This window comes from Bactrocera latifrons, unplaced genomic scaffold, assembly GCF_001853355.1.
Source record: "Bactrocera latifrons isolate USDA-ARS-PBARC rearing strain unplaced genomic scaffold, ASM185335v1 scaffold_191, whole genome shotgun sequence".
NCBI lineage: Eukaryota > Metazoa > Arthropoda > Insecta > Diptera > Tephritidae > Bactrocera > Bactrocera latifrons.
Genome location: NW_017535419.1, coordinates 54,803 through 66,551, shown reverse-complemented (window position 1 = coordinate 66,551; position 11,749 = coordinate 54,803). Strand labels below are relative to the sequence as shown.

The 11,749-nt window shown below is 32.5% G+C and overlaps 4 protein-coding genes across 6 annotated transcripts in view; 2 read left to right on the top strand and 2 right to left on the bottom strand.

Annotated features, from left to right (window-relative positions):
- LOC108967580 overlaps positions 1-4,442 on the top strand; it is a 24,113-nt gene extending 19,671 nt beyond the window's left edge. The window contains exon 6 of the mRNA XM_018931101.1: positions 3,134-4,442. Coding sequence (XP_018786646.1) covers positions 3,134-4,121 — 988 coding nt within the window. The 3' untranslated portion in view covers positions 4,122-4,442. The remainder of the gene's footprint in view (positions 1-3,133) is intronic.
- On the top strand, positions 2,458-11,749 carry LOC108967594 (isopentenyl-diphosphate Delta-isomerase 1). 3 transcript variants are annotated; one of them, XM_018931117.1, is made up of 3 exons: positions 2,458-2,761; positions 10,300-10,628; positions 10,708-11,749. In XM_018931117.1, exons 2-3 carry the CDS (start codon positions 10,353-10,355, stop codon positions 11,167-11,169), a joined length of 738 nt encoding a protein of 245 aa, XP_018786662.1. In that variant the 5' UTR covers positions 2,458-2,761; positions 10,300-10,352; the 3' UTR covers positions 11,170-11,749. The 3 variants fall into 3 exon arrangements, with proteins under 3 accessions (XP_018786662.1, XP_018786660.1, XP_018786661.1); XM_018931115.1 differs by lacking the exon at positions 2,458-2,761 and adding an exon at positions 3,437-3,510; XM_018931116.1 differs by lacking the exon at positions 2,458-2,761 and adding an exon at positions 5,540-5,608.
- On the bottom strand, positions 5,100-8,101 carry LOC108967595 (ras-related protein Rab-1A). Its single transcript, XM_018931118.1, has 5 exons — positions 7,707-8,101; positions 6,056-6,176; positions 5,934-5,981; positions 5,635-5,862; positions 5,100-5,556 (listed from the first exon to the last, which is right to left on the bottom strand). The coding sequence occupies exons 1-5, from the start codon at positions 7,727-7,729 to the stop codon at positions 5,359-5,361; spliced, it is 618 nt and encodes a 205-aa protein (XP_018786663.1). The 5' UTR covers positions 7,730-8,101; the 3' UTR covers positions 5,100-5,358.
- Positions 8,670-9,731, bottom strand: LOC108967596 (AP-2 complex subunit sigma). The gene is made up of 3 exons (XM_018931120.1): positions 9,621-9,731; positions 9,406-9,555; positions 8,670-9,286 (listed from the first exon to the last, which is right to left on the bottom strand). The coding sequence occupies exons 1-3, from the start codon at positions 9,621-9,623 to the stop codon at positions 9,011-9,013; spliced, it is 429 nt and encodes a 142-aa protein (XP_018786665.1). The 5' UTR covers positions 9,624-9,731; the 3' UTR covers positions 8,670-9,010.

The following is an 11,749-nucleotide window of genomic DNA, read 5'->3' as shown; positions in this document are numbered from 1 at the left end:
CAGACAGCTTATATACCATAGAAACCGCATCGTAAGCTTGCGGTTGTATGGGGTTTTATTTGCGACATACATACATATACATATATATACATATATATATATACATATGTAAATACATATACAAATATACATGCGCACAAACAAATATACAAACATACCATACTTACATACAAACGCATGTATTTTTATTTGGGCAGTAAGTATTTAAAAGTGCCACCTCGTCGTTTAGAACACCTATTACTTCGTCTAACAGTTCTAGAATATTGACGTAATTTCCGTTACAGTGATTGAAAGCCTTAATAATTGATTAATGTAAACGACTGTTTATTGGATAGCCAGCAAGTGATAGAATTCAGAATTTCACAAATTTTATTGTATTTTTTATTTTGCTCGTTAAAATACKTATATAAATATGTACTATGTACATAGACATGTTCTTATTGATTGCTGGCAACTAATTTCTAAATGTGTCAATCAATTTTTACCGCAGGACTTCCGTTCACAGTTTACATGCTTACATACACATTTACATTCTTATATAGATTATGTGAGCACATCCGTATACAAGTATATGTATTATACATATAGTTTGTTTGTTATTATGCCACCACTTACAACTAGCCTAGCACCGCTCAAAATCTAACGTGAAATCCAGATAACCACAGCTTTATTCTTATTGTTGGGAATTTTGTCGAAATCCACATAATATGGATGACTTGAATTTGATTAGTTTTCTCATACTCTAGCGTAGCTATAATCGCCGTTTACTTTCGGTCATGTGACGTCAATAGCATACCGACATAGTAACCCATACTTCTACTAAAGCAACACACATATGCTTATGTACATATGCGAAGAATTTTTACAGGGCACAAAACGCGAAAAAAAAATTCAATAATGAGTAGTGAGTATGTTCACTACTTGTAACACTTCAAGTAAAGTTAGTGGCGAAAAGACAAGGGAGTTGATTGAACCGAAAAAGTTATATAGACATACATAGCATATTATAACTGAAGTTGAAAACTTATATTAGTTGTAATGCAGCGATTTTAAAGACTTTCGCAAGAAACAATTTTAAATAAAGAATTACTATATGATCTTTAAGAGGTAACATCCACTTGTGAATTTCAAAAAAATCGATTCTTTTGCATTTGCTCATACAGTTATTTGAAGATATTCTCTCTCATTTTTTATTTAAAGGGCAACTAGTTTCGTAGTTTCGTCGATAACGCGTGATTGTTAATTATGTTATTTCAAGCTAATTGGCTCTCAAAACTTTAAGCTGGTTTGTCTCGAAACGCTTTTTTCGGTATCGGTGATGAAAATGTCCTTGAAGTGGTTTCACTTTTTGAAACCACTCTGAAGTGTAAGTTCTTTCACAAAACACGATATCTGTATTTACCTAAAGTAATAAATGAGTGGTTTTTAACTTGAGACAATTGTTTAAGCAGAGAAATCTTCTTCATCGCCAGACGCATGTTAAAGGAGATCCTCTTGAAGATTAGTTACGGGATCACGGCAATTCCAAACATTTTTAAAATGAGTCGCCAATTATTAAAGTGTATTAAATTCTGTAAATTTTCTGTCATCACAAAAAATTTTTGTTTTGCAAGCGTGTATAACGCCCTCCTATTTGTAAATCATAATCTCAAAATCATATCCTCATTTTGTATAAAATTCAGACTGGATGGGTATTTAAGGAATCGCTCCAGATCGCCATATCATAATCACAGTTTTTGAAAAAGAGCTTACCTTTATCCTATTTCAGCATATTCATTAGAAGTGTGAATAAATTTCTTTACAAGCAAATAACAGCAGCAACTACTGGACAACATTTCGCCGAATCCATCAATCAACATTTTAATACTTAGAAATTATCGCCAGTAATATTCATTACTTGTAATAAATTACACACTTACACAATTTCAACAGAATCACGAAAATTTGGTTTAATTACTCGTTTCTCGAGAAATTTTTAATAACTTGGCACAAAATCAAGCGGAAATCCGATACCAAGCTCTTTAAAGTGAAAACTTCAATTACATATAGGGTTGCAAAAACAGTGTTATTTAATGTAATCATTTTCTACGTCAATGCAATTATATATATATATAATATAATATGGAGCGTTTAAAATATATTATTTCGCGTATAGAACTTTGTTTTTGTATACCGAATTTGTTAAATATCATACGTACATATAATATAATTATATTATATACCTAGTAGTTTTTTCTAAAAAGAATGTAAGCTTTTTATTAATAGCTTTTGCAACCCTACATATTTATAATTGACGTTTAGCACCTCTGCAGACACAACTACCGTTATGCGTCAGTATCCTTTTAGCGCGAATATTAAAATTTATAGCATGTAATGAATTCAAGATTTTAAATAAAAATATTTGGATTTAGTTTATGTACGTGTTCATTTATAAATGTCTTAAGAAAAATCGAGTTATATAAAATAAAAAAATTGTGTTAATTTGAGTGAAGAAGTTCTAATTTAAATTCTTCAATACCTTTGATGGCGCAAAGCAGTGCTAAAGTGAAATAATCATTGCAAATAAAGTTAAATAATTTTGTACGTGGCAGTTGTGTTAATAAAACAACGCTAATGAAAGCGTGATTATGTATTTTATGTATCTTGTTATGTGTGAAAGTGATTGTGCTTAAAAAAAGTGAAACAAATAAATTTACATAAGAAGCATTAAACGAGCAGAATTTATATTTAAAACAAGTTTTGATAGGAAACACATAGACAGGTAAGTGGAGCTCTTGATGTATATGTAGTGTATGTAATTTCTGTAGAATTAAATATAAAATTCTTAAGATGTTCTTATACGTGTTTATTTGATATCTAATTAGAAACACAATACTTATACTATTTGTTATAACTTCAAACAATCTCGTTGTTTCTTCATCCTGCTTTAAAAAATAGCTTTGCATTCTAGTGTAATCGGTGTAAGTTGTATGCGTTTGCATGCATAAGCTGATAGGTTTTGAACTCAACAGACCCTCAATACAAAGTATTTATTTCCCTGTACATACATATGTACATATGTATATATATATGTACACTGTGGTGTCACACATCAACTGTTAACTTTGATCATAATTTTCTTACTTTTCGTTAGTCCCATCATACTAATTGCAACCTTCGGCATGGAACGTTACTACGACAACACAGTGGTGGCTGTGTGCTTCACGTCAGCGGAAACATTCTGGTCGGCACTCTTTTTCATCGCTTGCATTGCCATATTCTTTTTGTTGCCCTTCATAGTGTTGGTGTTGCTCTATGTAGCCATTGCTTACAAGCTTTTACGTCGCAACATTGACTTTCATCGACCTACCACGGCCGCTGCGCATGTACGATCCACCACTAGCCTGAGCTCGGTTATCTTGCGCCAGCAATCATTAAACAAACTACCACTACAGATGACACGCAGTGACACTGATAATAACCGTGGCGGCACATTAAATATTGGCGCAAGCGCTCAACAGTTACGTACAGGTATGCGGAAACATCGCAAGCAGGTGATTTTCATGTTAGTTGCGGTTGTCGCCAGTTTCTTTCTTTGTCTTTTACCATTCCGTGCTTTCACATTGTGGGTTATCGCTGCATCGCCAGAGGATATCGCCGCACTTGGTATTGACGGTTATTATGGTGTTTTATACGTTTGTCGCATAATGCTCTATTTGAATTCGGCTCTGAATCCGATACTCTATAATCTTATGTCATCGAAATTCCGCACTGGATTTTGGCGTTTGATTATTTCCTGTTGCAACAAACATAGAAAACACCCGATCGGACGTGGCAATAGGCGCACGATTGCAACGACAACAACAACCAGCCGACAGCAAACTGAGCTAAAGCCACCAAGAACTTACGAACAACGTCGTTTAAGATTCAAACGCGAATCAACATTTGCAGTGAGCTCGTCCATTTCCACATCTTCAGGCACGGAGCGAAGTACTAGCGTTACTATAGTAGCAAGTCGACCAGTTATGGCTCCACGATCAGGAGTGGGTGCGGCAATAATAGATATAACCAAAAGTACTGTATCAAGTGCATGCCCTTTGGAAAGTGATGAAAACGACAAAGTGGGAGATCCTATCACTTGAGTGTGGAAAAATTGCACCTGACTGTATTTCCTATATGCCCATTGCAAAAGTTACTCTATAAGTAAGACTGATAAACCTCGAAGTCAATAATTAATGCTTTCAATTAAAATGCTTTTGGTTATAAGGGAGTTATCTGTGGTCCAATTAAGTACCTAAGCACATCCAATATTGATTTTTTTCATTCTTTCTTAAAGATATGATTGCAAGTTATATTTAGGAATAACGTACATACATATGTACTTAAGTATATAATAAAAGTATAATAACTTCAAAGTAAATGTAAATAATAAAATATACGGGCATGTGCTGCAAATCGTTTTCGCATGAAACTGCCACCGAAACAATACGACAAATACGTGTTTGTGTGACACTTTCATGCGAAAACGATWTGCAGCACATTGTATAATGTGTTATTTAAATGGTTGATCCACATTTCAATAGTTGAATGCAGTTGAAGATCACAAGTTATAACTTAAATAACTGGTAAACAACTATTTGCTTGTGTAGTTGGAATAGCTGTCCCTACAAGATATATAATATATGAAAACACGATTTTTTTTTTACTAATTTCATTTAAATTGCGTATGTCGTATGTATTTTTTATTTATTAAGGTAATAAACTAATATTTGCAGCAATTTAGTTAGCCAGTGAACCAATAGAGGTTGACTGGACATCTAAATTACCAAATAAACACAAAATTTTATATACTATGGATTTTTAATAATTATAAAATGATAGGGGAATTTTCAGACGCCCGAAAAGACACTACATCATCCTCCATTACTACGATACGCTCACACTTTAGCTAATTCCCCACATTACTTCTCATACCATCGTTATTTACGCATTTGTTTACATTTAGGTTTTATTTAAACATTAGTTATAAGTATCTTACTTAAAGTTTTTTTTCGCGCATTTTTTTGTGGTTTTAATTTTATATGTTCGCTGTCATAACATTAATTTTTGTTGCTATGTACTTAAAAAACGTGTTTTGTTTATTTCTTACGTTTCTTTGTTGTTGTAAACATTTTAAGTTGTGTCCCCACTATCATCCGATCCATTTCGTTACCATCGTTTATCATTATCTTCCATTTCATTGCAAATGTATTATAGCTTAAGCAGCATAATCATTTGTTTCTTTATGATCACCATCTTTGTTGTGATTTCTTTTTTATTTTAATTGTTTTTTTAGTATAATAAAATAAAGTGTGTATATGAGTTCACAATCGGAGTTATTCAGCAGCAACCTGATTTGGTATTCTCCACCGGACGTCCCTGATCAATTTTAACTTTACTGGCGTTCTCAGTGGCACTTGAAGGCGGCCCAACACGATTCTTTATCTCGGCAGCCATCGTCAGGAAAGCCTGTTCAACATTCGTTGCGTTTTTAGCTGAAGTCTCCAGAAATGGAATACCCAACTGACTTGCGTATTCCTGATTCATTCAAAGAAAAGCAAACAGTTTTATTTATGCACTTGAAATATATGTAAGTAAATGAAAGATGATACTCACCGCTGCTGTATTTGTGTCAACAACTTTCTTGGTAGTCAAATCACATTTGTTGCCCACGAGCAACTTGTTTACACTTTCGCAAGCATATCGCTCGATTTCCTCTAACCATTGCTTTACATTGTTAAACGACTCCTGGTCTGTGCAATCATAAACAACAATAATACCGTGTGCGCCACGATAATAAGAAGATGTAATTGTACGGAAGCGCTCTTGTCCAGCGGTATCCCACTGTTATGACGACAAAAAATATTCCTACATATAATTTTGATTTTATTGAACAAATATAATCTCAAACTTACAATTTGCAACTTTATGGTCTTGCCGTCCAACTCAATGGTTCTAATTTTCTGTAAAACAATTTTTGGAAAAATTATGAATGTTTTTGCTTATGGAGTATTAATTGAATTCATTATGTACTTACGAAATCTACACCAATTGTGCTAATATAGCTTTCTGTGTATGTATCATCAGCGAATCGCAATAAAAGACACGATTTACCTACGCCCGAGTCACCGATAAGGAGTAATTTGAACAAGTAATCACTATAAATAAAAAATATAAATATTTAATAAATCAATAAATATAATAAATATGAAACATATGAAACATATATATGTATATATATATATTCCCCGATGCCGTCTGTCTGTCCGTACTATTTGTCACAGGGGATCGACATGACAAGGTGTCGCATTATAATTGAAATTCATAGAGAAACGTTTCCTGATAGTAGTTTGTTTTTTGCTTCAAATGTGTTGAATGGGATCACTAATTCTTTTAGTTCCATATATCAAATGTAAAGATTTTCCGTTTGCCTCGGTTGACTTTATAACCCACATATCAGCCGATGTGTGAGTTAATAAAATTGAGAAAGAGTATTTTTATTATAACTCTGCACACTTGTGCTTAGAATGAATAAATTTGTGTGAAAACTCCTATACACCTAACTAGCAAGCCTTATCCCTGAGGGTACTTTCCTGGCTTTCATCCCAGGAAGTTGCACGGGTATGAAATGTCTGGTTAAACCCGGACTCAACTTTTCCTTACTTGTTCTTTTTATTATCTTTCATAATGTATTTGTCATGACATACTATTTGACATTTGTAATGTTTGGAAAAATTCTACCAGTTTTCTATCTGTTAAAGGACACTGTTTACCAGGGTAGATATGCCCAGCAAATTGCTACATACATAAATGTGTACAAATACTTTGTTTACGATAACTGCAAAATTTAGAAGTAAAAACCTAAAAAACTATATAAGAAAATGCATACTAAAATACTTAAAAAAAAAAAAACATTTTTTTAAATGCACTTTTAAATCAAATACCAAACTGAGCTAAAGTAAATAACAAAAGCGAAAAATTATCTTAATTCACAAGGACACCATTGTGTACCTGCCATATACCACTTATAGAATGCTTGGTTGAGGATATTGTTTTACCCAAATGAAATTTACTGCTAATCATATCATGTGCCTACCTAAATGCATGCAGCCGTACATACATATATTAAATTTTGCCTGTAACATTTCTACCTATTATATACACAAAACAAAACATCAGGGTATGAAGTTGTGGAGATCAAAACGAAAAATGCAATACACAAAACAGAGAAAATTAAGCAAGGTGGCAGTCAGTAATAAGGTAATACACGCAATGTTGCTGGGGTAGAGTCTATGACTGAGGGAATGGCTCACAATGAGCGTGAGAGCGGCAGCGTATCTCTCTTTACAAGTGACTCATCCGCCCCATATTTCCACACTACATAACTCCCATTTCGTATTTTTAATAACAATTAATTATTTATATTTTTAATAAACTGAATATAAAAAAATGATAACATGGACACAACATCCAATGTAACTTTTTCTACGAGTGTAAACACTCCCTACATATGTATGAGCACTGTTTGCCACGAAGAGTACTCCTATGCATAACTGCGACGTTGACGGTGAATATGACGGCGTGGATACATTATTATTTTAATTGTAATAAAAATGACGTCGCCAATTTGTAACCTTCGTGGAATAATATAGAAATATTAGACAAATTCATATAGATTTTGCACTTACTATTCTGGATTCATTGCTGACATTTTTGTATTAAGACTTCGCTTTCGGAAAACTTAAAACGTTTTCAAATTTTCTGCTCCGTACACGAATTTGAACTATTTTTTTTGTCTTCTATTGCTAATCAAATGATTTTCCTTTCTTCAGCTGAGCCACACTTTCCACTGCTGTTTTTTACTTCAGTGGACGGTGTTATATATACTTTTTCAAAGATTTACACTCCAGCAAATATTTAACCTAAAATCTTGATATTTAGACTTTTGTATTTACTTTAAAAACAACTTGTTTTCTATGAGATATATTGCAAATGAATGCTACAACTTTTATTTTTCGCTCGACAATTTTCAACGACGGTAACGACGACGAAAGAACAATGGCGACGAACAAATGACGATGATGAAAATTCACTTGTATATCTCACTTCCACGCAATCAATTGTATAATCTTGTCTTTCTCACACATAAAAAGTAGTGCAATTTTCTGACACATCGGTTACATATCGATAAACGATTAATAGATGATTGCCAATGTTATTGAAATTCAATTTTAAAAATTAATTCTGAATTTTCCGAAAGGAATAAAATCGCTAAAAATGCGACGCAACAAGTATATACATATAATTAATGCATTTAATTCAAATAAAATAATAATATTTTTAGAAAAAATAGTTTTACACTAATTATATAGAACGTACATTATACACGATAAACGTTCTCTGATCTGCATATACGTTCTCTGGCATTAATCAATGAACTGATTTACCATTATTGAATATTTTCATATCCTTGTTGCATAGCACGTATCTTTGTTCGAATATCGGTTATCATCGGAATTTAAAGCGTTGTCATAAAGTTCGGGAGATTTCTGCTGAATTAGCAGCCTCCGATGAGCCATAAATACAAGTCCATTCCGATTATATACTTATGACTGTCGTATGTGCCTACATAATCTTAATAATTGTAGCAGTTTTTTGAAGTTTGAAATATACGCCTTTTCGCGCAAATATACATAATTTTTTATTTGAATATCAGTGTGATTTTGAGTGTAATTATATAGGTAATACACATTCACTTATTTCTACAATAACTTTACAAGCACTATAACAAATACTAATTACTTTTCTTATAAGCTGAGAAATATATTAACGCAATGGATTGGATTAAAATGAAAGATTCGTAAACTGATGGATCGACCATCGCAAAATCCATTACCAGACCATCCATGGGATTGGTATGGCTCTTGCAACATATTAATGTTTTGAAATACACATACACACATAAATGGAATGCATTGATATTAGCAAATTTTTATTCCAACGAATTGAGCGTTAATAACTGTTTGAGCACCTTTGTTTGGGATGTTTCACGTATCTCTCCAGCCAAAAACATTTCGTCTACTACCGTGTACACTTTATAGAAGTTGAAGACTAGGTCCAATTCACATACGTTATGGAAATATTCATTAAGAACTTCTACGAAATTGTGTATCGCTTCAAGATAGCACAAATTATTGTCGTTGACATCAACGCATATGCAGAAATAAAGACCGGCGTAGCGACGGTATACAATTTTAAAGTTCCGAAACTGCAATTGTAGAAAAATAAATATTTATTTACGCTATTTGATATGAGGGCATTCTAACTACCACAAAGAAGTAATTCTGCCTTTCGTGGCAACAAAAATATATAAATATTAATACACACCTCCACAAAATTGGTATGCTTTGCATCTCTTACAGTCACCACTGCATGAACCTCTTCAATCAGTTTTTGCTTTTCGTCATCATCAAAATTCATATACCACTTAGCTAAACGCGTCTTGCCAGCACGGTTTTGTATCAGAATAAATCGAATCTGTGAAATAAATATATATTTAATAATAAAACAACGAAGTTGGTGCAACGCCCCTATTTGCTCACCATCTTTTTTAAGATTCTAGCTTTCTGATCTATTATTCCACCAACTCAGTAAATTGGACAAAATTGTGATAATGAGTTTCACTGACTTTTTGTATCATTACGCTAATTCAGGGTTGCTAACTGAGTAATTTTTCAGTGAAGCTTTTATTTGTATTATTTATATGAAATTTCTTACAATCCGAAAAGGTATATTATATGTAAAATCGATTGCAGTGATATAATAAATTAATTTTCTTAATTACTTAATACATAGTTTTAACCATAAATAATATAGAATAATAAAATTATTTTCTTCTAATTCTTAAATTTACTTCATTTAATTTACTAAAAAGTATCAACGATTACTTCGTCAAGAAGTTTGTCTGCCGCTGATGGTATTAATGTTTGTAGTTTTTATTTATAAATAATTCTAAATATTCAAAGGTACATAGTTTTGTTTACAACTTTTTAAACTTTTAGAGGATAACGTAGTTACATTTGATAACTAGTGATAAAACTGATCTGATTATATAAACAGGAGTGACAACTCAATATTGTATTTTTATCGAAAGTTCTATCGATAATTTAGCATCTCAAATAACATATGATTGGTTACAGCCTGCACAATTGACTGATACTTAACAAATGAAAAATAAAACATTTGGTCTTTTTTAAGTATTTATACAACTATTTATTTTAGAGAACATTGATACGCTCACGGAAACAGTCGATTAATTTTAAAATACAGCAAAGATGTTATTAATGTTAAATCGGTGTATATTTCGTGGTCAGAGTAAAAAGTTGTGGGCCAGAAGTTATACAGCAGCAGTGGACGCACAACAGGAATTAGCATTAAAGGAAAATTGTATACTAGTGGACGATAAGGATAAAGCAATTGGTTACAGTAGCAAAGAAGACTGCCACCGCGTGAATAAGCAAACTGGCGATATAAAATTGCATCGTGCATTTAGTGTATTCTTATTTAATTCAAAGGGAGAGATGTTGGTTCAGCGGCGTTCGACGCATAAGGTAAAGTTCGCGTTTACAATTTATTTGTATACATTTGATGTGGGCTAGGAATTCTCTATCAAACCATAATATTTTTTAGATCACATTTCCCGATACATATACAAACGCTTGCTGTAGTCATCCACTGCATGACATTGATTTAGAACGAGAGGAATCGAATGCTATAGGCATACGAAGAGCTGCCCAACGACGCCTCAGTTATGAACTAGGTATACCACACGAACAAATACAACCAGAATATTTTCATTACTTAACGAGAATACATTACAAGGATTGTGGAGACGGCGTGTGGGGTGAACACGAAATCGATTATATATTATTTTTGCAAAAAGACGTTGACCTAAATCCAAATGAAAATGAAGTCAGTGAAGTGCGTTTTATTAAACGAAATGAAATTGATGAAACTGTGTCAAAATTCAACGCTCCCCTCACACCTTGGTTTAGACTCATTTTAAGGAGTAAACTCAAAGAGTGGTGGGATAATTTGCATAACCTGAATCAGTATGTGGACACAAATGCCATACACCGCTTTTCGAGATAAATAGTAATTATACTGTGAATTTACGTATCGGAAAAATTTCTCATGAAATATTTTTATTTATGGTAATCAGTTTTGTTATTGTGGTACTTTAAAAATTAAAGTAAAAGCATTAGTCACGCAAGCCATTTAAATATTTTACATTATACATATATACTATACTATAAAACACATAAAAGTGTGCTCGAATTTATGAAGACTGGCTTGTACTTCTAAATGAATTTTGATGTGAAATTCTTCACAGTTAATTAAAGGGTGTATGTATATAATACGCGAGTTAAATTTTTACTCATCTTTATCATTGTATATTTCAATGTATGTATAATTTTTCTTGCAACTGACGGTTGATTAAAAAAAGTTATAGTCATTGATTAAGGTGCATATGGTTATACCAAAGAAGTCAAGGGCCCAAAAGAGTTAGTTGGGTGTGGTTTTTTGATTTTATGTAAAATGAATAAAAAAAAGCGATCAGTCACATTTCAATTTTTATTTTATATTTTATGTTTGTATGTATACAATTTGTATTGGTTTATGTATATTTATGTAAGTAACAATAAAGTACAAGTGTTTAGTAAAACGATCA

Excerpts from the sequence above, each read along its gene's own strand:
- LOC108967595 (XM_018931118.1), bottom strand. The coding sequence starts at position 7,729 with ATGTCAGCAATGAATCCAGAATA. Across the intron at positions 6,177-7,706 it reads TCAGCAATGAATCCAGAATA|TGATTACTTGTTCAAATTAC; the intron begins GTAAGTGCAAAA and ends TTTTATTTATAG. Across the intron at positions 5,557-5,634 it reads TTGACACAAATACAGCAGCG|GAATACGCAAGTCAGTTGGG; the intron begins GTGAGTATCATC and ends TGAATGAATCAG.
- LOC108967596 (XM_018931120.1), bottom strand. Across the intron at positions 9,287-9,405 it reads AGCATACCAATTTTGTGGAG|TTTCGGAACTTTAAAATTGT; the intron begins GTGTGTATTAAT and ends CTACAATTGCAG.
- LOC108967594 (XM_018931117.1), top strand. The coding sequence starts at position 10,353 with ATGTTATTAATGTTAAATCGGTGTATATTTCGTGGTCAGAGTAAAAAG. Across the intron at positions 10,629-10,707 it reads AGCGGCGTTCGACGCATAAG|ATCACATTTCCCGATACATA; the intron begins GTAAAGTTCGCG and ends AATATTTTTTAG.